Source organism: Alternaria novae-zelandiae (genome assembly GCF_023758075.1).
Source record: "Alternaria novae-zelandiae strain BMP 2774 chromosome Unknown scaffold_2, whole genome shotgun sequence".
Taxonomy (NCBI): Eukaryota; Fungi; Ascomycota; class Dothideomycetes; order Pleosporales; family Pleosporaceae; genus Alternaria; species Alternaria novae-zelandiae.
The window spans coordinates 50,698-76,415 of NW_026056962.1; the positions used below are offsets into that span (position 1 = coordinate 50,698).

The following is a 25,718-nucleotide window of genomic DNA, read 5'->3' on the forward strand; positions in this document are numbered from 1 at the left end:
ATACCGGGTGCCCAATATTATACATGTGAACTAACTTTCCACCTCATCACCTTTCCTCCACCGAAAATTTCACATGGATCGGGAGTTCTTCTAGGGACGTCCAAGGCCGATTCCACAAGAAGGCCCACCCACAAGCAAGTGCACAGCAGCACCTACTTTTCGATCCGAGTCCACCACACATCTGCTCCATTGATTGTCGTGTAACCGGTAACCGTGAAGTGAACCATGGTCGAAAGTTGTAAATGAGCAGCGCCGTGAGACTCAAACCCAGTGGTACCCGACCCCACGGTAAATGTGTCCTACTCACTCCGTAGACCGATTACCCTTGTCTATGTTCTCCGCAGGCTCCATCTCCGATACTGGAAACCAGTCTGATGGCAGCCTATAAGGTCCTGTGTTAGTTGTTCATACTCCATACACCAAAGTCCAAGCCCTTGCGCTAGCCGTCTTCTTCGAAGACGGTCCTTATTTTCACGCTCAAAGCAAAGAAGCAGAACAACGCCAAAAGTGAAGAAAATTGCAACGCTGAAATCCATGTTGTAGAGCTTACCGACGAATAGTGGAGGTACCAACTGGATTGCCACGTTTCATCATGGGTGGCTTGACGACAGCAGACTTTGCAGGTGTGGCGGTCTTAGGCGCGGGGTTCTTACTGGCGAAGAATTTGTGCGCGAGAGCTTCCTTTGGCGATAGACGCTTTTCGACGTTCATGTGTAGACTTGCGCTCAACAGATCCGCAAGATCGTTCAGCTCGCCCACGGTAGGTCCTCCAGTGGAGATGCTTCGGGCAGCTTCATGAACTCGCGTCTTCATATCGCGGTTGATCTTCTTCTGCTGTTCAATTTTACGGACAGAGAGCTTTGGCTCGTTAGCTTTACCTCTTAAAGGGACAAAAGCGCTTACCTTGTTGTACTGATCCACCTCCCGACTGATGAACTTCAACGGTGGACCCAACTCAAAGTTATCGAGAATATTGTTGACGAGACCCTTCTTGAGCAGCTTCTCGCTTGGCCATCCCAGACAGTCCATAAAAGACTTGATCATCTGGTTGTTAGACCGTCCGGTAAAGAGGATTTTACCAGTCCATAGCTCATACACAGTGCAACCCACAGCCCACATGTCGACAGGATAGCCAACCTCCATACCAAGTATGATCTCGGGTGCGCGGTAGAATCGACTAACGAGGTACTCAGTGCGCTCGATCACGTCTCGCTTGTCGACAGCGGTACCGAAATCGGCGAGCTTGATAGTTTTCTTGTCAGCAGAGACTAGGACGTTGTCTGGCTTTAGATCAAGGTGGATGACCTGACAGTTCTGCAAGTGCTGGAGACCAAGAAACATCTGACGCGCATAGATGCGGACAGCTGGAAGTGTGAGGCCGTGGCCGTTGGTCTCTTCCTTGAGCAGGTCTCGCAGGTTCTTCGACATGTGTTCGAACACGATGCACAGATGGCCCTTGTGGTCGAAAGAACCCAATAAGCGAATAATGTGACGCTTGTCCTGTGGGTCTGCCTCGTTGACTTTGCGCAGGAAGTCCATTTCCTTCTGACTGGCTCTTCTCATCAAGTCGTTCCGGCGAATCATCTTGATAGCGACTATCCTGGGATTTGAATCTCCGGTGTCAGCCCTGACTTCTTCAGCTTGTGCGACGTTGGCAAAGACACCACGGCCAAGACCCTTGATCATGCGATAGCGTCCACCATCCACTAGCTCGTTGCTGATCAGTTTGTAGTAGCCTTCGGGGTCGTCCCAATTGTCGAGCAGCTTCTCGTCAAGCACAGTGCCTTTCGCAACAACAGCCTCCTCAGTTCCGACATCTTCTTCCTCGTCTTCGTCATCAGAAGCGAACATGTCGAACTCTTTCTTTTGTTTCTTGACAGGTGCTACTTTCTCAGCTGGAAGTGTAGAGAGGGCTTTCGGGTCGGTCTCGCGGTACGCATCCGAGGATACTTCGGTGTTCTGGTTCTTCTTGGCAGCGCGATCGCGGTCGTCCAGCATGTCCTGTAGCGGGTCGTAATCCGCCGCGGATGGACTCGCCACCGCAGGACTGTTGCCCTCGCTGATTACGTTCTGTTTGTCGATTACCATAACGTCTGGTGAAGCTGGTACGGAGTCGAGGTCGCCATTACGGGGCGATGCAAACGGTGAGATGGGACTGTCGGCGTGGGCCGCTGGCGATCCGACATTAGGGGTTGCCGCTTCAGATGCATTCGTCAGCACAGCCTGCTGAAGCAGACTGTCTTTCGGCTTCTGTTGCTCAGAAGCAGCGGCGCGTATAGCAGCCCAGCGGCGACGTTTCTCTTCACGCGATTCTTGAGTGGGAACTTTCTCTTCGACAGGGGCCGGGGTGTACTCAGTCGTATCGTCAACGGAGGTCCTATTGCAGAGTCAGTTGTGTAGAGGAATCATTTGGCACTGGGTACACTTACATCTCAACATCTTCTGTCACGCTTGCCTTGTTCGCCTCGGCCTTGGGGCGTTCTGACGGTGCCTGTTGCTTCTGTGGCTGCGACTGACGAGACTTGTCGCGCTGCTGATCTCCGTGACGCGAGTTCTGTGGTCGCTTGTCGGTAGGCAGCGGCTCTCGGAAGTCTGGCACGGGGTTGGGGTTCTCGACTTCGGCGTATGATATGGGCCTGGCGTGTGATCGGTCTGGTACATCCTTCTGTTCCTTGACAAAGCCTCCCTGGTACGATCCTGGAGCCCGTCGAGGGTCACCGTGTCTGCCACGATCAGCATGATACCGCTTGTCAGGACGACTGCGCGGCGGAGAGGCCTTGCGCTTGTAGCCCCTTGCATCATTCCCAGTGTGGTCGGCTCGGCTTCGTCGATAGGGCGATGGCGATCGGTCGACGGCGCGGTTCCTCCGATAGGGTGACGGAGAGCGTGATGGGGTGCGCTTGCGGCGGTATGGCGAAGGGGAGCGACTCAATGCGCGGTAGTTATCATAAGCACCATCCAGTCCAAAGGACCTGCTTGAGCCGTTAATCGCAGGTTCGTCGCGCGAGTTGACTGTGTTTGCCTTGTGTCGGGTATCCAAGACCTCGCCCTCTGAAGCTGAACTTGAGCGAGACGCTGCCATGTTGGCTCTTGCTATGATGCTGGACCGCGCTATCTTGCTTCAGAAGATAAATTCTGGCGTCAGCTTGCTTCTTGTTGATGAGAAGATTGAGTGTCTCTATCACTGACTGTGTAGCAGAGAAGGAGAGACAAGCGCGACCGCACCGAGATGGTGAGTAGGAACGCGCTGGTGATGGGTGAATTCGTCGTGGTCTCGTCGCGGTTGGCTTCGCGATTCAGCGGGGAAAGTGCAATGAAGTCAGAGCTTTAGGCATTACCTAAGCAGGCACGTGACCTAATAATCCATCCCTCAGCAAGACCACGTTTGCCTCTCCAAGCCAGCGCTCAATGTTCTCGATATCATCTCGGTCGATTGGTCAGGTTATTTGATACAACAATATGTAGTGGAAGTCCAAGGTTTTGAGCCGTTGGGATGTTTCCCAAGCCCGCCCGAGTGACTTGACGAAGTGCCCAGGTGGACTTACCCGTACGTACTCTACTCCGACGTTTATAGAATTACCAACCTTACGAAAGACTTCGTAGCGGCTAGAACAAGACGTCTGCTTTGACCAGACGCCGCTTCCGTTGACGCAAGCAACGGCCAGATGAAATTTACCCAGTTGTATGGTCCTGGACAGCGTCAAAAAGGGTGTGTATGCTGGTAAGGCGTCCAAGGACAGTTCATGATCAACTGACAGCGCACTTGTGCCTCATCGTGCCGTGCTTTCTTGCTCTTTCCGCTTTGCGAGGGGCCAAAGCGGCGATGGTCTGATTCCCGTGATTCATGTCGAAATCCACGACAGCAGTCCATGACTCTTCGCAGGGGAGTTCCACAAAACGACTTCGTTACGGGTTGTAGTTGCTGTGTCACTGCCCAATATCAACTGGATCGCCTGTAACAAATAGCATCGGATGCATCCCGCCGAAAGTATCCTCGCCTCGCCTCGACGCCTACCGAGGCTGTGCAGCCTTTGGTGACGGGTCTCATGCGATGGGGCTAAGCACCCGGTGTTGCGCCTCCCTCCGTCTACCTTGGTAGCTTACGCGCACGAAGATCTTCCGCATCTAAGATTCGCGAGCCGATCCATGTAACAGTAACATGCCGGTTGTAGTCCAGTAAGCCAATGTCTCTGGGTAAGGTAGGCGAGTTGTTTTTTTCGATTCTCGCATGCCGCGGAAATGCTTCAAGCATGATCACCATCAACATTGTGAACGAACGCATGTTATCCTTGCCAAACGACTATCTAAGCGATTGACAATCGCGCAGCAGAATACGAGACACTTCCACGCCTTAGGCGTGTTGGTATGGAAAGCACGGTGTGCGTCACGCTCACAGGTTGCAGCGGTGAACGATAGCTTATATACACTCCACCTAGGTACAAAGAAGAAAAGTGTCTACTATGTAGAAATGCAAACACGGGCCATGTGTTCGGCTGAAGGCTATGACAAAGGCATCAAAAGTCGCAAGTCTCTTCTCCAGAACCGCAGAGTACGACTAAATGTTCTACACTGTACACCGTAGTGTAGCTAGGTAAAGGAGAAATCCAGGTGAGATAAACTTTGCGCTACCTATGAGCAAAGGGTGCATGAAAGTCGTACGATTGACCCTGCAGGAAATGATATTCAACATAGCCGAGCTTCGGTACTCATCATGTTGTTGGACGGAACGGGTGCAATGAATGAGTACGTTACCCGAAGCGTACTTGATCTGATAGCTCTGCTAGCCACGTTTTCAACCACTTCATTGTGTGCGCTATTCACGTATGTCACCGAAGATCTTCGGGGTTTGGATGACCCTGTGGCTAGATTGGACGAAGTTCCGAACCAATCGCGAACGTCGGCGTGGCTTCCGTAGCCACTGACGTGCTGAAGGTACGAAACGGTAGAGACCCTGATATAGCGTGTGCCAGACTACCGGGACAAGATGGAGAACCGACAGCAGGGGACTGAGATGAAGTCAGGTCTGGACCTCGATCGATATCCTCCGTACAATTCTCTTCTACGCCTCTTCGACGCTTGCAAGGTAAGCTTTCTAGTTCTGCCATATGTGCGAGCCATCTGTTCCAAATCAACGTACCAATCCACGGATTTATGTTGCCTAACGTCATTTACCGGCGAAGACCGGCCACACCGGGGAACACCACAGCACACCTAGCCGGCCCTGAACTATGCCCTCAACTTCTATTCTCTAACCAGCCCCCAGTTATCCTTGCGACTTCATGTCTCCTCAGCAGCGATCAAGAACAGATGGAAAAATTTCAGGTCTTGAAAGTACGCAAGTAGAGAATGACCTACCAGTGAGACAACTCTCACATCTAGAACCTATGATCTAGCTCTGGGATAGATTGAAGCATTACCAAGTTGTGAAGATCCTCGGCCAGGGTCTGATCACGGTTCAATGGGTGAATGGGCAGCAGTAGAGCCCATAGTAGTCTGAGACGTCTGAGACTCCAAGGCCGCAAAGTCTAGCGCAGGTCCGCAAGAAGCCGTAAACTCTGCGATCCCTGTGTACTCGAGACTTCATAGCCCAAGGTTACAGACGGAGTTCGATGAGCAAATCTCGGTGTGATGGTCTAGGAGTACCTCGCAAAAGGTTGCTGATCGAGCTTGGAAGGCGCGTCCAATTTCCTTTTTGGGAGAGGCAGAATATCTGCCCGGGCAGAATACATCATCCAGACACGATCAACACAGAGAGAGATATTGGTCAAACATGACTAGGGAAAGTGCTTACTTGGGAAACATCATAAGCTTCAGAAGGGAGATGGGCTTCAATAGTCTTTCGTACCGCAGCTACACTTCAATAATGGGTTTGATTGTAGTTTCTGCTCACCGAGATGTGTAGCACGTGGTTGCACACTGCACGGTGGAATGCTCGGTGAGTTGGCGTTAGGTCATAGATGCGATCGGGATACCAATCAGACGTGGTTAGAGCCATGTATCTAAGGAAGCGACTGCGAAGTCTTCCCCGTACCCGTTCATGGTGTGGAGCTAGTTGAAAAGCCTCGTGCTCCGTCTTAGGGTAAGAATACCCTCTTGGGCTAAGTTTGGGCCGACTTAGAATAATTGCTTGATGACAATTGACAAAGGGTCAGGAACAGGTTTGGAGGTAAGGTACCACTACAATAGCATCGACTTAGACGGCGTCCCGTACAGCTTGACATAGGCAATGTTGTGGAAAGTTTCAGCCTCGACGCCGTATCCCCGCGTAGTCTGTCTATAACCCACTATGCGTCGAAGTCGAGCATCCAGCTAGTGGAAAGAAGATCACGGGAGTTCTTTCTCGTGCGTATGCCGGCGGGAGGCGCAGTGGAAGAAGCACTATACCCGCCGCTTTGCTTACCTCGCTGCACGGAGGTATGCCATCCGACTTGGATAGAAGAAAGAAAGGCATATGAGCGTGGCGTGGCTTCGTGGTGGCGTTCTGCACTCTAATGCGCGTGCGGGAGAATGTTCCTGCCCAGCTGCCTGACTATTGACCCTGGCAAAAGCTACTTGACCGTGTTGGTCTTAACGTCCGGGCGTCGAGAGGGCACATGAAGCCGACATTCGTAAACTTAAAAACTACGTCACACCCTACCATCCTTGATGGTCTAAGCATACTGCGTTTTTCTCATGGCGGATCCCGGTTGGGCGCTTCAACGCGGCAGCGCGTCCAGCAAGCTTTGGTGGCTATCGGTCCGACTAGATATTACCACACCGGCTTGGGTCAAGGGCGTCGCGCTGCTTAGATTCTACGTGTTCCTAGCGACATTCCAACAAGCGTCCATGTTAGGTTGAGACCATACGGGATACTAAGCTATGGAGGCCTGGAACTTCGTTGAAAGTTGATTTGAGACGATCTGCCGCACGTCACTGCACCAGTGAGCATGCAAAGTGATGATCGACAGGCGTGATCTAACCGTACCTATGTTTACACCAAGAAAAAGGGTCCGATTCCACATAGCAACCTTGATCGCGCGCATGGCGTACTGAGGCTACTTGCGGTTTACAGATCTCTGTTCAATCAGATGGAGAGCGACTCATACCAGTCGAAAACTTCATGACATAGTATCATGGGGTCGCATGTCCGCGTTCGGTTTCGCATGCCTTTGCCAGCATCTCGTAGGAGCGGCCGTTCTAGCCTAGTCTAACAGTGCCGTCCGCTAACCCGATTTCCCCGCGGTCGTTGCTGTGTGGTGCGCTAAAACACTAGATCCAGCTGCATCCGAAAGCTGGTGTTTAGATGGGCGACGCTTTTGAAACTTCGTCCCAGTTCTATGTGCGTGTCAGCAGTTCCGCACAGGAGTTCGCCGGGCACTAATGAACCTCAGGCTCAGTGCTCTAGTAGAGGATATACAAAGTTAATGCCCGATATGCATTGCGGATCTTCCATGTGAATTTTGCAGAAGCAAATCCTTCCCTCCACCACCACCTTACTCCGACATAGCTCCTTTTGTTGATAACTCCGCCCTGAGATATGCTCGCATTCATGCCGGCACAATCATCGAATTCGTCTCCTGGTAGGTCGGCATCATGTCCAGCTCTTGATCCCCCCACTAACATATACCGCAGGATTGAACTACTGGTATGGCAGTGGCAGCTTGCCTGACACTTTAGAAGGACTTCCGCAAGGTAGCGCAAATCCTCGCTTGATGCGTCGTGCCTCGGAAGCCGTAGGACAAGCTCAGGGAATCCAAATGTGAGTATGTCAGTCTTAGCAGACTATCCCCACCAGCATACACACGATAGCAATCGACCCCGTCTCTGGACCCGGACCGGACCCATCTTTCGCCCACCTCGCACTCCGTTACCACTCCTCAAAAGGCCGAACCAGTACCTGGAAGGTGGTGGATGGCCTTGCAGTACGATGAGTCGACGACGTCCCTCTGAGCTCGCGGCAGGCTCCAATCCCCATCATCCACCAGAGACACAGAGCATGTTTCGAAGCACCGGTACGATCCGGAGATGCCAAGAAATACCTGGGAATCGTGAGAGATTGCTCAAGCTATTGCTCGAGCGATGATCCCCGGGGAAAGGATCTGCAAGTCGTCTTACGACCGTCCGTGGCTGTGCATATCGGCATGTCGTATTGGCGACGGAGAATATGTGCTCCGTTTAGGGTCTCCTGGCTATCACGACGGTAATTTGATATACCTGCCCGTTGCGGCGTCAGGATGACCCGTGCATTGCTGCGCTTCCAAGGATTTCCTTCGGCACTGGTTTCGGGGCTGCTGAATTCGGGCTGCTGGCGCGGGGTCCAAACCACCATGGACGGCGCGCATATCGATGCGAGTCTACGCAACGATGTGCGCAAGCCAGATGCGCGACCGTCGGGATGCATCGCCAGCTGCTACTGCCATTTTGACGCGGATTTTGAGTTTTGCTGACACTTCATCAGCCAGGAGCCCTCCGAGTGGGACGAAAGCCAGGTGCCCCTCCACCTCGACACCAACCAAACCAACCTCGTGATTCGCCCGCTGGCAGCGTCCGCCGCTGCAAATCACAAAGCCCCGCTGGCGCCCAAACAGGGACTTGGAGGCGCCCTTGCCAATGCTCGGGGGCAGCATTCGTCTCCCATTGCCGGCACGTATGCGTTGCGGACGCCCCGCGGGAAGATCACATCGATAGCATGTGAAAGCTGCAGGAAGCGCAAGTCCAAGGTACGTACCCGTTGTGCGCGTATGCCACAGGTACACTGACACGTGCGCAGTGCGACGGCGTGAGGCCCAAGTGCAACACCTGCCAATCCAAGAACCTCACATGTGTCTACGATGTCGCCGAAGATGGCAAAACGACAACTCAACTGCGGGCCCATGTCAGGCGGTTAGCCAAGGAGTTGGATGATATGAAGTCCGTCGTGTCGCTGCTGGCAATGGCACCGGATCGTGCATCGGCTGCAAACTGGGCGTCCGAGCTGGAGAAGAATGGTTTCGCACACCATTCAGCTGAGGAGGTCAAGAAAGCGCTTTCGGTACGTTTCGCTTCAACCACTCATGGCCTGTTGCTGACTGAAGAAAAGGAGTCTCTGGGTCCAACACCTGCCCTTGCAGACGCCGATTCGTTTGGAACTCCAAGCAGTAGCGAGCCCTTTCCTGGTCACACGCACCCGTTGGCCGGCTCATCGTACGGCGGTTCTTCCCGTGAAGAGAGAGAACAGAGCCAGTCTTCGCTGGCCTATTCCCACGACAATCCCGTCGATGTGACTGTGGCCGCGAACCCCTCTCCACTCAGTCTCGAGGCTGCGGCGAATGCCCTCAACAAATTCGGTTTCGATTGCGCGTTCTATCGGAGGACCAAACGAGATCAGCTCGCGAACGGGTGGAGCGAGCCCCAGATATTTGGAAGATCGGAGATCGATGTCGATACTCTTTTGCTGGGCTTCTTGGACCCTCAGGATGCGCAGCCAGTCTCGACGTGGTGTTCCAGAACAGTCAACAGGCTGCTTCCCTCGTCCCCTCTGCCAGTCAGACTTGCGTCTACATGGCTTTTGACTAAATTGATGCGCGTAAGTAATGTTTCGCACGGCACGAAGTCGGAGCTAATCCTTCTGCAGTTCCTCATATGGCCCAGTGTGGAGAACGTGAACGCAAGTCCGGAGTGGTTGATGCCACCCGCAGGAAAGCAGGAGACGTCACCGTACGATATGCTCATTGACCTTGTTCCCTGGTACGTTCGCCGGCTCTTCAAATCTTCTGATTCTTACTGACCATCCTACAGGCCTCAAGTACGCCAGCTGCTGTATGCGCATCCCCAGGAATATCCAGTTGTACATCTCGTTGGGTTGATTGGTATCACATGGCCATACGCGGACGATGCGTGCCATTACTGGGACATTGAATCCGGCTACACCCGTATGACACCACTTTTTGAGAGTACCATCGCCGACCTGAACAACTGGACTGTCGATCCAAAAATCCTCGAGATTATGCCGCAACTGGAGGGGCATATCCCGATCAAGCCGGTAGCATGATATTCTTGCAGCGTTTTGGGTTGTTCATGTTATTCTTTCGGAGTTTGGTCCATCATCGGGTTCTTGGTGAAATTCATCTTCGCATCTCTTGATCGCAATCGGCGCATCCTTCACGTATCTTGGGGCGTTGGTCACATCGCAGGGCCGCTGTCCGCGAAAAGCCGTCTTTGGGTATTCATGTCTTGTAATCAAATGTCCGGGAGTAAGGCCTGGGGAGTGTAGTAATTGGGAATCGGAAAGGAACGATACAAACGAAAATGGAACATACTTGAATATAAGCAGCAAGTGCACGATTGCCTGAAAGTATCCGAACCCGGCCCTAGCAGCGCCAGGCCTTCCAAATAACTCTCCTTCGAGTCCGCGGAAAGCAATCTAGCGCCAAACTCCACTATCGGCTTCCAGCCATGTGGCTCTTGTGGCTCTTCTGTACCCACTCTGATCAATGTGATGCCAAGGCTAGACCGGAAGAATCAAACCGGTGTGGCGATCGGTGGAACATCTCGACTCTTTACACGGGCGATCCCGCTAGGAACTTCACTATGGCAAACGGCATTCGTGATCGAGAGTCTACTCGAGTCGGTAGATGATTGTGGTTCGATTCTTACTCATGTCCATGGCTATAGCGCATCCCTCTCGATTGCGGAGATGACTGTTAAAGTATTAGTGAAAATATCGAGAGACGGGCGCAGTGCTCTATACCCAAGAACGGCATATCTACGTGCAGCTTTGCACCTTACTGGTCCCGGCAATTCGAAGGGCACGCGTGGGGAACACGGCTTCTGCCGTGTAAAAGCGACCCACTTGCGATATATGGGTCTTTCGAAGATGTTGGTATTGGGAAGGTATTCCTCACTGAGCGTTAGGAACTCTTGTGTTATCGTGGCTTGAGCAGAGCGGATGCAGCGGGCAAAGAGCGACAGCGCTGGCTTTTGTGAGGCATCCTCTCCGCGGAAGCCGCAATGGCCTAGCCAAGTATATTCCCGTCTCTGTATCCTGAGCGTGCAGCCATTGTCCCACTATGCTCTAGCTTCGACTGACCATTCTGTCGGGAATTAGCATTTCTTGAATGCTTTTGCTGTTTGGGAGGTTTGGGCTACAACCAACATTTTACCCAGGTATTACCGGGTGGAAATGGATCTTTGTGCAGATGGCTAGAACGAGCTGTATTTCATAGGCCCCGTATGCAAACGAACATTCTCATAAACCAGACTCCATTGCGTTCACATGGGGATAATCCTACGAAACATTGTAGGGCATAGCGGATAGCAATTTTCGATACGTATCTCCCCACTTGGGCTAGCGTTCCTTCTCAGATGTTAGACGCTTTTAGCCACAACCAGACTTTGGAAACGTCCCCAATGAGCATGCGACGCCCGACCACCGAGCATCAATCATCAGCAAGTTCGTGGGAAATGCCCATTCAGGCTGAGCGCATGCAGCCATGCACAAGCGACTTTGTACGAGCTTGCCTATAGCATCCCCCGGTGGACGTACCGATGGATGACTCTGGAGCTGAACTTCGGTTGCATGGGGATGTCAAGGACTGCAGTATCCCATGCATGTGCTATCGCCGGCATGCGCAAATCAAATCCCATCTCGCAATACCACCCGTGCATCGCGAGCCGGGCCCACTCTTTCATGGCTGTCAGAAACAGAGTGCTTGCGCAAGGGTTGGCATCATTCCGATTGGCTCCAGGTCAACTCAGGTGCACCATCAGCAACTGCGCGTTCATGATGGTTGTTCGGCCCGAGTCTTTGATCGAGCACACTTCGGCCTTCATTGCCGACATCCCTGTACTCATAATGCTCATCGGTTGGTGAACATGTTTGATCATGATGCATTGCATAAAAGCGCTGCCCACGGGATGCGCTGGCTAAGTCTGCATTAGAAATTATTTGGACTAAGTTGAACACACCGGGTGTTCTAGGACCGAAAAGACATTGCAGCATATCTGCGAACGATTGAGAACAAAGGAGACGATTCGACAGAGAAAACACGCGACTCAGAAAAGATCCTCAACCCCCACTACATTGCCCCCTCCGCTACCGATAGGATGTCCACAACTTCTTCGACTGCTTTCGGATATATCCTGGTTCTCTTTCCCAGCGTTGCCGACCAAGTCATTCATCCCTGTGATCCATTCAGTTCGCCCCGCCGTTTCATTATCAGCCTTCAGATCGTACGTGATTTTGCTGCCCACGTAGCCGACATGGTTACCAATGACCTTGTTCACTTTGATCTCACCGTCGGGGCTGGACACACATATTGTCATGGCAGCATCCTTCCTTGCGGCAAGAATTCGTGATTGTGCTGCGAGACGCGATCGCATCGGTGTGAGGGCGACATCTGTATGGCTCGGTTCGAAGGTCGGGGAGCCGACTACAGAGTCTACACGTAACGCTGATGTCACCCCATAGATGGACGCTCTGTGTTTATTTGGAGAATCCGCGACAGGCTCTTCCAACACGATGGAAAATCCGTCCGAAGTGGAGATGCGTGAAGCGGTCGCAATCTTGGACGTATCGGACGGAAGTAGTGCTGTCGCAAGAGGTTTACAAAGCGATTGTATAACCCCTTGAGGGTCGTGAGGCATGCGAATGCGACGTAGCATTGGAAAGCCGTTGGCCTGGATACTTGCTGCAAGCAGAGATGTGGCGTGGCAGCATATTGGTTCAACGTTCGGGAAAGGGAATGGTAGTGACTCTGGTAGCTCCGCAGATGTGGGTGAAATGAATGAAGGCAACGGGGAGGCCTCGGAGCGTATTTCCCAGTGGATGTATCGGAGTGATGGCGAGTTGAACACAGGATCGAAATTTCGCCTCGATAATATTGGCGCTCTGGTTTGGACGAGCGAGAACTCCTTCAAGCTGGCAAGATGTGGAGAAAGAATGTCCGCTATCGTGAGTATGCTTTCAATTTCCAAGTCCACAAGCGTCAGTTTCTGGATCGAGACGGCCTGCCGTGAGGTAGCAAGGCGCTGAATACCTTTCTCCGTGACGCCGGGGAGGTTTTCAAGGCGCAGTGACTGTAGGTTTGGTGGTATAGCGTTCAAAGCTATGTTGGTAAACGAGGGCCCCGCGAGTCCAGAGATCGCCAGATTTTGCAGATGTGGAGAGTTTCTGAAAGTTCCAACCACAGCTCGGAAATTGAGATATGTCAAACACTGGCCCTGCTCTTGATGCAGAACCAGAGTTGATAAATTGGAATGTTGAGAGCTCAGGTTGAGGAAGCGTTCGGTCGGGTCACATTCGGCGATGTAGTTGCCTCTTACTGTCTCGTCGTCTTCGTCATCTGCTCCGGCGTCTCCATCCGCATTGGTCAACATCCACGCTCTTTCCCTGAGATTTGGTCTTGTAGACAGCGCGTGCGACAATCGGTCAAAGGCTTGTGAGAATTGCACATGAAATCCGACTAAGCGTTCCAAACGCGGACAAGCCATAACCAACGAAGCTGCAAGATCCACGATCTCTTCTCGTTCAATGGTTGCGTTCTCGTAAAGCGACTGAAAATCAGACATGTGTAATTCCAGTACACGCCGAGATAGTCCAGAATTCTCGCGAAGTGTCCTCCGTAACAACTTTAGTCGGCTTGTGCCTTTTGTCTTGAGCTTCGGAAGCCCTCCATGCTCTTCATTGGTGGGAACTAGGACTTTGCTGTACATGACAGCACTCGCAGCCTTATCCCATGCGCGGCTCGTCAATGACAGGCTGTGGAGATCTCCAAGATAACATGATCCACAAGCTTGGTTGCGGTCCTGATAGATCATATCCAATTGGGCAAGAATGCAGTCGTACACTTCCCTCGGAAGCTTCTTGAAAATATGCGCCGGGAATTGGTAAATAGGCCTTGAGCGTCTGCGCGTTGAGTTCCTCCTGCCTCGTTCGAGCTCCCACGGAGTCTTCGTCAGGCGCGGTACAGCCCAGGCATCATACGCCGCATCTTTATGTATGCTCCGGATGGGAATCTCGGCATCGGTATATCGAGTTGATGAACGTATAGCGGCCTTTGGAACTACAACCGTTCTGGACGCGGTGGAGGATCGGTCTGTCGACACACTAACGGATCTCGGTCGAGACGGCTCATGTCTAAAAACGGTCAGTGAATGAGGTTGAACCTACTTCGAATACCGAACCACCCGCAAAGTCTGAAACAGGGGCCTGAAAAGAACCTGTGGATCGTGATGGCCATGAACGGCCTTGACTCCTTCAGAACGTATGTGTGGCGCGCGGTCGATTCGATCAAACTTACACATCGACCTGGTGCTTCTCCCTTTTATCCTTCCAGGATCTTGATAAACGGAACATGATTATCGCGCGTTCCTGAACAACACTGCGGCTATTGAAGAGAATGACAAAGGAACGAGTGCCAGTCTCGACAATACGGGAACAGATGTCGCATCAATAAGCCCAAGAACAGTACAACACAAAACCGACGAAAATTTTGGACCAGACGCGTGTAAGACGGCGCGCAATGTTCCAGCGCCGCGACCTACCCTGCAACACTCATATATCCCGTACGACGCACCCAGACATGCGCTCCGCACGGGCGGCAACCCAGCATGATGCCGTCACAAACCCACGGACTACCCTGCAATTAGCTCCCAAGAAAGACGCCGAGATGGTAAAGCCCACAGCGGACGAGGTCAGCGGGTCAATCAGAGAAATGCATGTACGCCACGAGTGAATCATGGCGACAGCACTACGATACGACAGGTAGGTTCCTTCGGCTGTTTCTGGAGATTGCAAATCCTCCGTCGGGTTGGCGAGGACTTAGCGCCACCGAAGCCGCGGGTATAGAATTGTGCTCTCGCTCTCGCGGGTAATGACAGATAGTGGGACCAGGAACGAGAAATATTTTCTTGGTCACTGTTGTGCCGTTGTACCTAGGTAGTTATGCGACCATGCAACGGCCCTCCGCAGCGTCCACCTCACGATATCGTACGACGCTCTCGCCGCGCAAGGGCTGGAGATGGGTGTTCTCTGTGATCTGCCGAAGATCATGATGCCCAGGTGCATTCTGCATTTGCGATGTGGAGGCTGGAGAACTGTAAAAGGGTCGAACGGATCTCGGAACGACCGCGGCCCTGGTTTGGCGATCCACTTTTGGGCAATCTGCGGTTCCTTTCGCCAATCGAAAGCTCGGACGCCGCGAGAACCTGCATATTCGTCCGCTTTGTGGAGAGCTGATTATCGCTATCCGTCGCTTTTTCTGGTAAGATATGCACTCACAGCGAGAGAGCTTCGACATCGAGATAACGCGATGTCTTGCGGGGTTTCGCTGGTGATCAGAGTCTTGGTGCATAGGGTTTTCTACGGCGTCCGTGCCAGCAGGATCGATACCACCTCCCTTCGAAATTTCGACAATCCTTCCAATTTGAGCGCTATTTTCCCCCACAGCTGGATGTTCGAAGAGAAGCGTTGTGATTTGAGTTTCTAGAAAACTCCGTGTATATTCCCATGTCTAATACGAGTCAAACACCGGTTCAGACAGGTACCCGGATAGTGACATCGCATGCAGGCACGTGATTTTGCTTCGTTTACGGCAGGCGATATGTTAAGTATACAGCCTGGGAATTGTCTTAGATATGATCGCGACGCACTGGGAATCCGACATTGCCCAGGTGGCATGGCGATAAGAACGCGAAACTGGAGAACACCCCAAAGGTGCCGCCGAAACTACCAGATGCAGTAGCCGTGGAAAGCGGCACTAAAATGTCGTGAAGATTTAGCGTTTGAACCCTTGCCCGAGCGGTTCTTAAGCTCGGAGGATTATGGACACCGAACGTGCCGAAGCTGTTTTAATGGGGCAGCCGGTGCGGTGGCTTGAACGCTGGTTTGTGGCACAGTTCGCAACAGACCAAGTGAGCAGGGACGATGCGATGAAGGGGTCTTCCCGTCTTTGCGCGCGAGGCTCTCTGTTAACAAGTTGAAGAAAGCTCTTGCGCAAAGACACGCGTAATTGGGCATTTGCCGTGGTCACCTTGCTTTTCGGTCGGACTGAGGCGTGTTGTGCTTAGTAGCATAGGATTTTGTGCACCAGATGCCATTATCCGTTGTGCGCGATGTATTGTACAACGTCATTATCTCAAATAAGGGTGGTGTGCCACCGGGTAAGTCTGCCGACCTGAAACGCAGTCACATGGGGCGATTAATCTAGAGCGGACATGATACGGTGACATCGAGCTGTGAGACTCGGACTCAAAAGCCGTCGCACAGTGCTAGAGACCGATGTCTCGGCAGATTCATCGACTATGACGCGAACACCACTTATCGACAACTAAGATCACTAGCCAACGAAGAAGATGTACGCAATCTACGTAGAGTCACCTGCGCGAACACTTGGATATCGAATGCGCGAACTACCATACTTCCGCAATTAGCTACGAAGAGTAAAATGAATCTCGATTTCATGTCTAATAACGTGACTGGATGAGCGAGTAATTCGCTGAGGTATATTACATTACTCCATAAAGATCGTCCCTTACAAGAAACCCCCTATGGATATCATTCACACAACAAGCCCTACACAATTTGCGAACCTGTATACGCTTACAAGAAGTAAACTGCAGCAGCGCCGAGCAGCGCGCTCATGCCAATGGCACCAGTCTGCCTGGGGGCAGCGTTGTCAGTGTTGGAAGGAGTGCTGGTGGGGTCAGCAGCATCGCTAGCGTCTTCGCCGATGCTGGTGGTGGGAGTGGGCTGGCCACTGGTGAAGGGAACATCAGAGACGGGAGTTGCGCCCTCGAATGCTGGCTCTCCCTCGTCAGAGGTGGAGTCGGCAATGGTCGCGTTGGAGGGGTTGAGGACCTCGTCGATGACGTGAACAACACCGTTGGCAATGAGGATGTCGGAAGCGACGACACGAGCGTTGTTCACGAAGATACCGCCCTCACCAATAGTGATGGTGAGTTGCTCGCCGTTGGCAGTGGTGAGATTGGTACCGTTCTCGAGGGTAGAAGAGTAGCCAATGGTGCCGGCGATGACGTGGTAGGTAAGGATGCTGGCAGCGTCCTCAGTGCTTAGGTTACCGAGAGCAGAGCCAATGTTCTGGAAAGCCTCGTTGTTGGGTGCGAAGATGGTGATGTTCGGGGTGTTGTTGACGGTGTCAAACAAGTCGGTCGCGTTGATGGCTCCGCGGAGGGCAACAAGGTCGGCGGCGGAAAGGGTGTCGGCAGTGTTCTCAGGTAGAGTCAGGACACTATCGATGATGTGGATCACACCACCAGTGAAGTTAACATCCTGCGTTTGTTAGCTAAGCAAAAGACAAAGTAAGAGAAGAGCACATACGGCTGTTGTAACAGTTGAGTTGGCGAGCAGACCACTGTAGAACATTACGCTGTCATCCATGGCAATTGCCTCGACGACCTGACCTCCAGTGACATTGGTGAACATTGGGTTGGTCAACGCTGTAGGAACGAAGGTGCTGGTGTTGGTGATGTCGGTCGACCTGAATGTACCGTTGAGCACGTGGTACTGTAGCAGGGCGGTGAGGAGGCCCTCGTTGGAAGTGAGACTGGAAAGTGTCTCATTGTCGATCTTTCCGAAAGCACTGTTGGAGGGTGCGAGAATGGTGATGTTGGTGAGACCAGCCAAAGACTCAAGTACACCTGCGGGAATGACCGACTGGAGGGTGGAGAGCTCGTCGGTGGAGTTCAAGGCGGCAGCGAGATCAGGGACAGTCTCGTTCTGAGCAAGTGCGAAGCCCGCAAGGGCGAGGACGGAGAGTTGCTTGAGCATGTTGATGACAGGCCGACCTGATGATACTAGGATATCACGAGAGGAGGTAGTATGAGGTGGATGATTGTCCAGATGGTACACAACAAGAGGGGAAGCTGGACAATAAGTACTATGCCACCCATGCACATAGCCACAGACCAATTGTTCCGCCGGGCCTCAGCAAGGTTGGCATTTGCTCTTCCAAGCACATCTCGAACAAACGCCACCGGCCAGTTCTTTCCGCACCCCATGCTGGCCAATAAGGCCTCCTTTCGTAGCACGGCCTTCCAGGGCGAAGCTTGTAGCTCGCGATGTTGCCCAGTGACAACGGGAAAGAGTTTGCCAAGTCATCGCACAAGTGGAGCTATGACACAGCTGAAGCCGTACATAGATGCGACCAACAAGCGGCTAGCGTTCTCCGCATGCACTTGGGTGGCATGTAATAGCGACGTTGAGGCTGTTGATCACCCGTGTGTATTCACCCTCTACCAGCTCTTGCTCTTTGGAGGTTTTCTGCCAACGACGGTACCCATAGCGGCCGCTCTTTTACAGTAGTGCTTGCGACTTCCTGGTCAAGTTTGGTAGACTGTCTGTCAGAAATCGATTGAGAGAGTCCGCGTTGTTTCTAGACCCAGGGCGCTGGGCTGAGGTGAAGTGCAACAAGCATGCGCCGCTCGATCCGGAAAGTGTGGGGTAAGCATGCACCAGTAGCTTGGCAGACGACACCATGACCCAATCGAGCTCGTCTCGAAGGTCTGGGGCGCGTACCTAACTCCGTTTCTTGGGCATACGATGCAAGCATCGAACATTCCTACAGCAGATCGGGCGGACACGCCATGTGGCTAAGGAACCATTGCGCGTCTCTTCACACAGCCTTGTTTGTTATTTTCTCAACCCACCACTGGTCAACATGCCGGAGCCGGTGCTGGTGGCACAGTCGCATGCTTTTACAAGCAACACGCGTCGACAGTATGAATTAAACATCTCGCGCAACCGTGAATGTCATAGCCAAGCATCACTCCAAGGTATCACCAAGATTCAAGCAACGATGCATGACGACATCGATCTCGAGATCTCTCCCTCAACCGTCTTTCTAAGTAATACAAATCCATTTCTAATCAAACCGACATTGGCCCGTATGTTACAACAACAAAGAACATCACGGCAAATTTTCACCGATGACCCTGCACCCTCCTCCAAGCCCGGAGTATCATTTTAACCGAAGATCACGAATAAGACTGCTACGCGCTACCAGGACGCGTCTCACACCAATGTCGCCTCGTTGTTCCAAGCGACTCCGTACTCGTCTATACAGACCCCTGTCCATTTTCCCTGAACATCGAGCCCTAGCGGTGAATTCAGGTACCCATACAAGTTTATATAGTCAGGACCCTGATCTGAGAGGAGTGGTAGGTTAGCTCGCATAAGCTGACGGCGCGGACCTCCGTACCACTTTTTCTAGGCATCGTGGACTGTGCTGCCGGCAAGTCTTACTTTAGGACAAGGCGACTCTTAGCATTTCTAGCCAGAATTGCAGTACATTACACGATGCGACTGTCCTCCTATTTCGTTGTTCTGCGCCGTATCGACTCATACTCGAGTAGGGCATTGCTCCGTTCGTGCTGCGCCTCGCTTTGATGTACCAAGGAGATATCGAGAAACTCGTCTATCTGGAATCACCCAGATGACAATTATATCCATGCCAATTATTGTCAGCAGCTTGTTTCGAAGTTCGGTCGGTCGGAGGACTAAATGGTCCGTAGCCTCTTGTTTCAAAATTCCACTGCTTGGCTATGCAGCCTCGTCGGTGGCCTGAGCATTGCACATTGAGCCTCCCCCGAACAACCCCTTCGCAAATCCGAAATGCAGGAACGTCTCCTACTCAGCGGCAGCCAGCCCGAGGGCAATCTCGTCTTCTCGCCTTTGAGTAAACCCATAGGCCGGAAGGCATCCTATCCGGTGCTGTCGTTGGATACCACAACGCATGTTCGTTCTTCCAAGCGTCATGGCGATAACAGAGATGAGAAAGGCCGTGAAGGTTGTCTCCATTAATCGCTTCGTCATACTAGCCCGGGGAATATGGAATACAGTGATATTTCCTTGGAAGAGTACTTCGGGTGCAGGGACTTCAAAGAGTAAATCTTACTTCCACGTCTATCTGCGGGATACAGTCCAGAGATCGGATGAATGCCGCTACATATTATATATGTTCGACATCGAGTGGTGGAAGACAAGACGAGATCGAGGGCGGAAGACTGAAATTATGGCAGTCTGACAGTGCAACTGGACAGCTGAGTTCAGCTGGCGTCGTAGAAGTTATATTGATCCAGATGTGTCGGCGTGGTGTCCTCGCGAGGGATGAAATTCGAAGACTGCATGGGTGTGTATTCGCTGAACAAGTCGGCCATGCTCGCTTCTGGACCGAAGCCAAGGTTTTGCATGAATTGTGGTTGGGAATTCGACCTAGTTGTGCTATCCAGTGACGCCAATTCGTCGAAAAAGCTCTCCAGATCGCTGGTAGGCTCTGGGCAGCGAGGATCGAATTGAGACGGAGTAGAGCCCGGATGCAGCGTATGTTGAGGGACTGCCACCGGCTGAGCTATAGGACGTGTGTTTGAACACATCGATTGTCCTGGATCCGGAGTTACCATATGGGCATCGTTTATATGCTGTCTGAAAGGCATGACCGAGCTCTCCGGCACTTGCAAATGATTCGGCACGTCAAAATAGGCTATGACCTTTTCCTGCAGTCTTTGTAGCCGCATGTGGTATACGTCATGCAGGACAATGCGAGCTGCATGCCTATTGACAACGTCTATCAGACACCGGATTGCTGGTGGTAGGCATTGAGAGGAAGCATGTTCGAAGCAATGGTCTAGCACATCCAACAGCCGGTGGAGGCTTCTGTCAGACGGAGTGCATGCGAAAGAGGCGCAATGATACGTCGTTAACAGTAAGACGACCGGTGGTGTCAAGATCGCGAAAGTATTGTCGGAACATATGTGAGCTAATTTCATAGGCATCAGCGCTCTCCATCTTTCGAGATGCTCGACCGCATCTTTGTAAAGATACTGTGTTGTTGTATCTTCGATGCTAATGAGTACGTCGACAAGGTCGACAAGACTGTTGAAAATGCTGAGAGAGAGTAACGGGGCTCGCCTTCCTGCGTGTGAGGGATCCTGAAAGCCAGACCATGGTTGCCACTCTTCCAGACCGTCTTCATCAATGGTTCCAAGGTGCACGAAGTCGCTTCTTCGGAAATGCGGACGCCGTTTGAGTTGAAGTGCTAGCATGCTATCGAGCAGAAAGCAACCAAAATAAACATGCTTGCCTCTGGGATTACTCATCAGCGTCACCTGGTCTACACTTTCCAGGACTCTTGAGGCAGATCCAACAAGCAACCAGGCATCTCCAGTATGTATTCGCAACATGTTAAAGACAACCAAATTGAGAAGGGCTTTGATGTGGCCAATGTCGAGGCGATCCAGTTCACTGGGTACGAGCGACTTGGCGTGCTCGTATAGTTTCCTGGGCTTTACTGATGAAGAGTCCAACGGATTACACGTCATGGCTGTTCCGTAAAGTGATCCCACCGCCAGGACGCTCCATAGTTCAGCGAACAAGCCAGATCCAGGCTGACCAGATACACTTGGAATGCCCTGAACAGGGAGGTCGTAGGCAGTCTTCAAGATGTCATGCTTCTCGCAGATTGGAAGCCAGGATTGTACGTTGGTGAAGTAGACCTCTATAAGCTTCCAGCTGTCTCCCAATATTGGTTCAGATGACGCTGCCATAAGCTGATCGAGATTTGCATGCTCGACATGCTCCTGTAGGTAGGCGCTGCGATCCTGGGTATGGCTAGCATGTGCAGCTACAGACTCGTCTGCTCCGGAGTCGTCATCACTGGTATGAGGTGAAATTCCAGTCGATTGTTCATGACGCGAAGGTTCTCCTCCAGATAGTAGCTTATCCACCTCGGTGTAAAATTTCGCTTTCCGCCATCGTCTGTGCAGCTTGTTTGCCTCTTTCGAGTCACCACGACCCAATAGTAGTGAAGATGCTCCTTCTTGCGCCAGCTTCTCATGGAGAGCTGTCTCATTTTCAGAGTCTCGCTGGAACAAATAGGCAAGTGCTAGCTCAAGAGTGCGAATGTAGCCAGGTTGGATACCTCTTTTCTTGGGATTTGCAGTGTACGAGCATTCTCTCGACGTTCCTGAGCAAGTGGAGCACGTTGGCTGTACTCCGTCGCACTTCTCACGGGCGACACGGCACTGGTCACATGCTCGTGATACTCGGGTTCGTTTGGCAGGCTTCTCCTCCGGCTGGGGTGCGGAACGGCGCTTTGCCTGGGCTTGGGCAGGCATGAGCCTTATTCGGACGAAAAGACAGCGAGTGAGCAGGTGCCGAAACTAATCTCGGGTGACAAAATTGCCAATGACGTCTTCGCATGGTTCGCGGATTTGTTTTCTGCGGTATTATGAGTAAACGCGGCAAAGCTCGGTGACAGGCGCCGCCAACCCACCGTTTGAACTGTCCACCTGCGCCGCGGAGCTCATCAGCTGCAAGGCCGGGGATCTATCATGTGTGAGTAATAATTGACCCGCGGATAGTTTTTTCGTACGCCCTGAAGGCACGTTAAGGGAGTGCAAAGTTGTCGCGTGTCCAGGCGAAGTCGGGAAGGCGCAAAAGAGGGGGAAGATAGCTTATCCGGAACTTGCAATGTGCGAGTGCTCCTCGCACACAAGTGCCCTGCGCCAGTACCCAACCACCATCGCGACATGGCGTCGCGTAAATGTAATCGTTGTCCTACTTACAACCTCTTCCCCTACTCCCCAGGCTGACTGGGGTTCTTTGTGTGTTAACGGCCTTACCATGCATATACATAGAGGTCGCAAACACACCCGGCTCAGCAATATACAGCGCACCTCACCTTTTGTCCCTGGGATCACCGGAACTACAGCACACTTCCCGAACACCAGATACCGGATCCGGGGGCCAAGGGGTACCTTAAATAAGTCTTGCGCATCCTGGAGGTCTCGACTATGGCTTCTGTGGTGGTTGGGAAACGCGTCTTTGCGTCCTTGGGCGAGGACGATGGAGCCACCAGTGACTTCTACCGCCGGCACAATAGGCCAATTTCAGGGGAGGCCGCTCCATCCAGGACTGGTGGATCCCGTCAGAGGCGGAAGCTCAGTGTGGGCGACATGTGTAGGAAAATAACCCGTACCTTGATCGGTCGCATACTGACCAGCGACAGCCTCCGCAATGTTCGGTACCCGCTCCACTCCTCTCGCTGCCCCCACCCCCGCCGCTCCTGCGAGTTATCGCCGCCGCACATTCAAGAAGGATGCCTCCATCGTGCTTCTCGGTATGCCAGGAACTGGCAAGTCCACCCTGGCTGTCATTGCCTCGATGGCTTGCCGGAGGCGCGTTGTCGATATTGATGACATGTTCCAAGACACGACGGGCTTTTCTACTGCCAAATACCGCAAGCAATTCGGTGCGGCCAACTATAATTTGCGACAAGAAGAACTGCTAAGAGGTCTCCTTCATGAGCATGACCACGACGCGATACTTGTCTGCAATGGTGTCTCTCTGGAGCGGAATGGGCAAACCTTGATACAAGACTTTGGTCGGACACATCCCGTAGTACATGTACTGCGCGATCTTCCTAGCCTGCATAGCTACCTGGGCCGGCCTGACATGCAGAGACTCAATGACATGTTCGCCTTTACCGCACCTATGCTACGGCGCTGCTCTAATTACGAGTTTTATAACATATCCGAAGCCAAAGCCGGGAACGTTGACACGTCAGATGACCAGACCATGGCTCCAGCATTTCTCACACTGAAGAGGGCGCAGAGGACCTTCCTCAAGTACTTGTCGCTTATAACGACTCCCGAGCTTCCGGATGAGTCGGTTGGGGCGTCCATTCCACCACTAGAACCTGGTTATCCGCTGTCCGATGTAGCAACCGAGCTTCGGAAATACACCTGTGCCGTGCAGGTATCGCTGCAAGACATACTTGCTCCAGACGCCGACGTTCAAAGCCTAGAAGTTGGCGCTGACGCCTTTGAGATCACCCTTGATTTGAGTCAACAACGTCCCATGGCCACCCTCATGGACGATGTTAGCGCTTGTGTGTCGAAAGTACGCAGAAGCACAGTGGTACCGATCATATACCATGTGCTGCCTACTTCTACCTCGGATGGCAGCCGAACACTCTATCTGGAATACATACATCATGGTTTGCGCCTGGTCCCTGAGTACGCGACTATCGACTTGTCGCTGGACCCTGGCGCGCTTGCGGACGTCATCAACTCTCGTGGTACAACCAAGATGATCGGACATCTACATGCCGACAAGCCATGGGAGGATCATTCTTGGGTGGCACAGTACGAAAAGGCCGTACGTGTTGGGTGTTCCGTCGTTCGATTTACTCGGCCAGCTCATTCAATTGATGACGATGTCTCGGTTCGCAGCTTCAGTCGTCGAATGGCAGCGCAGGATGCCCAGATCCCTTTGATTTGTTATAATACAGGACGAGCTGGTCGACGCTCCGTATGCTTCAACCAACATTTTACGCCTGTTGTTGCGGCCTCGAAAAGGGACGAGGCTGACGATACCGCGTCAATAGCACAGTACCCACGCGATTCTTGGCTTACTGCTAAAGAAGTGACACAAGCCCTCTACAATTCATTCACATTCGACCCCATGCAAATGTACATCATTGGTGTGCGCCTAGGATACAGCGTATCGCCAGCGATGCACAATGCAGCGTACAATGCTTGCGGAATGCCACACGTTTTCAGTCGCATCGAGAGCCCGACTGTGAATCGTCTCCAGGAGCTTGTACGCAAGCCGAACTTCGGTGGGTCCATTGTCATACAGCCCTTCAAGATGGAGGTAATGGCGCTGGTAGACTCACTGAGTCAACATGCCCGAGCGATTGGCGCTGTCAACACGGTTATACCTGTACGTCGGAGAAAGGACGATGGCAGCATCCCAAGCGACCTCGAACTCTTTCATGAGCGCAACCAGTCTGGGCCTGTCCAAGCTCTCTATGGAGACAACACTGAATGGATTGGGATACGGTCCTGCGTACGACGTGGTCTCTCTCCAGCTAACGCGGTACGGCCGTCAACGTGCGGACTCATTATTGGGGCTGGCGGTATGGCGAGGGCAGCTGTTTACGCGCTGTTGCAATTGGGTGTAATGAACATTGCCATTTTCAACCGAACTTACAAGAGAGCCGAGAGTCTCGTAGAGCACTTCTCGCGGCTCGCCTCGAGCTCAGTGGACCAAGTCAGCTCACGGAAGATGCGGCAGATGCGGCCGAACTTAACGATATTGAAATCGCGCGATGAGTGCTGGCCGGAGCATCTCCGGGAGCCTACTATCATCATTTCGTGCATACCTACGGATCCGATAGATGGGGGCCCAGCAGCGCAGTTTTCGCTACCTCCACAGTGGATGGAAAGTCCGACTGGCGGTGTCGTGATGGAGACGGCATACAAGACGCTCAATACACCACTGTCGCAGCAAGTGCGCGACGCGCCAAAGAAGCTATGGACGTACATGGACGGTCTAGACTTTATCCCCGAGCAGGCATTCGCTCAGTTCGAGCTGTTTACCGGCAAGCGAGCGCCACGGAGGGTGATGCGTGAGGAGGTACTGCGTGCATGGAGGGACGAGCAGGGCAATACTGATTTGGAGATGGTGAAGAAGAGATGCGCAGCCATAGACGACCAGGAGCCGTAGGGCTGCATGATGATACGAAGCATAATGTTATAATGCCTAATGACGAGCGTTGACTTCGATATAACTGCGTCGAGTCGGCTAAGCATGCTCACCTGGGCAAGATAGACGATAAGATCCCTGCAGCGATCGTTTGGTGCACGTTCCTAGTGAAAGTCGGGACGCGTCGAGTTGACAACAACTGCACAAGCCAATGCGCTTACCGCTGCAGTCCCGCCGCAACATAACTTAGCCA

The 25,718-nt window shown here is 52.5% G+C and overlaps 4 protein-coding genes across 4 annotated transcripts; 2 read left to right on the forward strand and 2 right to left on the reverse strand.

The window, feature by feature from the left end:
* Positions 1–546: 546 nt before the first annotated feature.
* J4E88_001078 (uncharacterized protein) lies at positions 547–3,082 on the reverse strand (the record flags this gene model as incomplete). The annotated part of the gene is made up of 3 exons (XM_049394750.1): positions 547–858; positions 904–2,377; positions 2,430–3,082. 3 exons carry the CDS (start codon positions 3,080–3,082, stop codon positions 547–549), a joined length of 2,439 nt encoding a protein of 812 aa, XP_049258614.1.
* A 4,434-nt stretch (positions 3,083–7,516) lies between these two features.
* Positions 7,517–10,009, forward strand: J4E88_001079 (uncharacterized protein; the record flags this gene model as incomplete). The annotated part of the gene is made up of 7 exons (XM_049394751.1): positions 7,517–7,559; positions 7,612–7,738; positions 8,438–8,699; positions 8,750–9,010; positions 9,059–9,544; positions 9,593–9,705; positions 9,757–10,009. The coding sequence occupies 7 exons, from the start codon at positions 7,517–7,519 to the stop codon at positions 10,007–10,009; spliced, it is 1,545 nt and encodes a 514-aa protein (XP_049258615.1).
* A 6,549-nt stretch (positions 10,010–16,558) lies between these two features.
* Positions 16,559–17,746, reverse strand: J4E88_001080 (uncharacterized protein; the record flags this gene model as incomplete). Its single annotated transcript, XM_049394752.1, has 2 exons — positions 16,559–17,248; positions 17,297–17,746. 2 exons carry the CDS (start codon positions 17,744–17,746, stop codon positions 16,559–16,561), a joined length of 1,140 nt encoding a protein of 379 aa, XP_049258616.1.
* A 5,244-nt stretch (positions 17,747–22,990) lies between these two features.
* On the forward strand, positions 22,991–25,486 carry J4E88_001081 (uncharacterized protein; the record flags this gene model as incomplete). Its single annotated transcript, XM_049394753.1, has 1 exon — positions 22,991–25,486. The coding sequence occupies one exon, from the start codon at positions 22,991–22,993 to the stop codon at positions 25,484–25,486; it is 2,496 nt and encodes an 831-aa protein (XP_049258617.1).
* Positions 25,487–25,718: the final 232 nt, after the last annotated feature.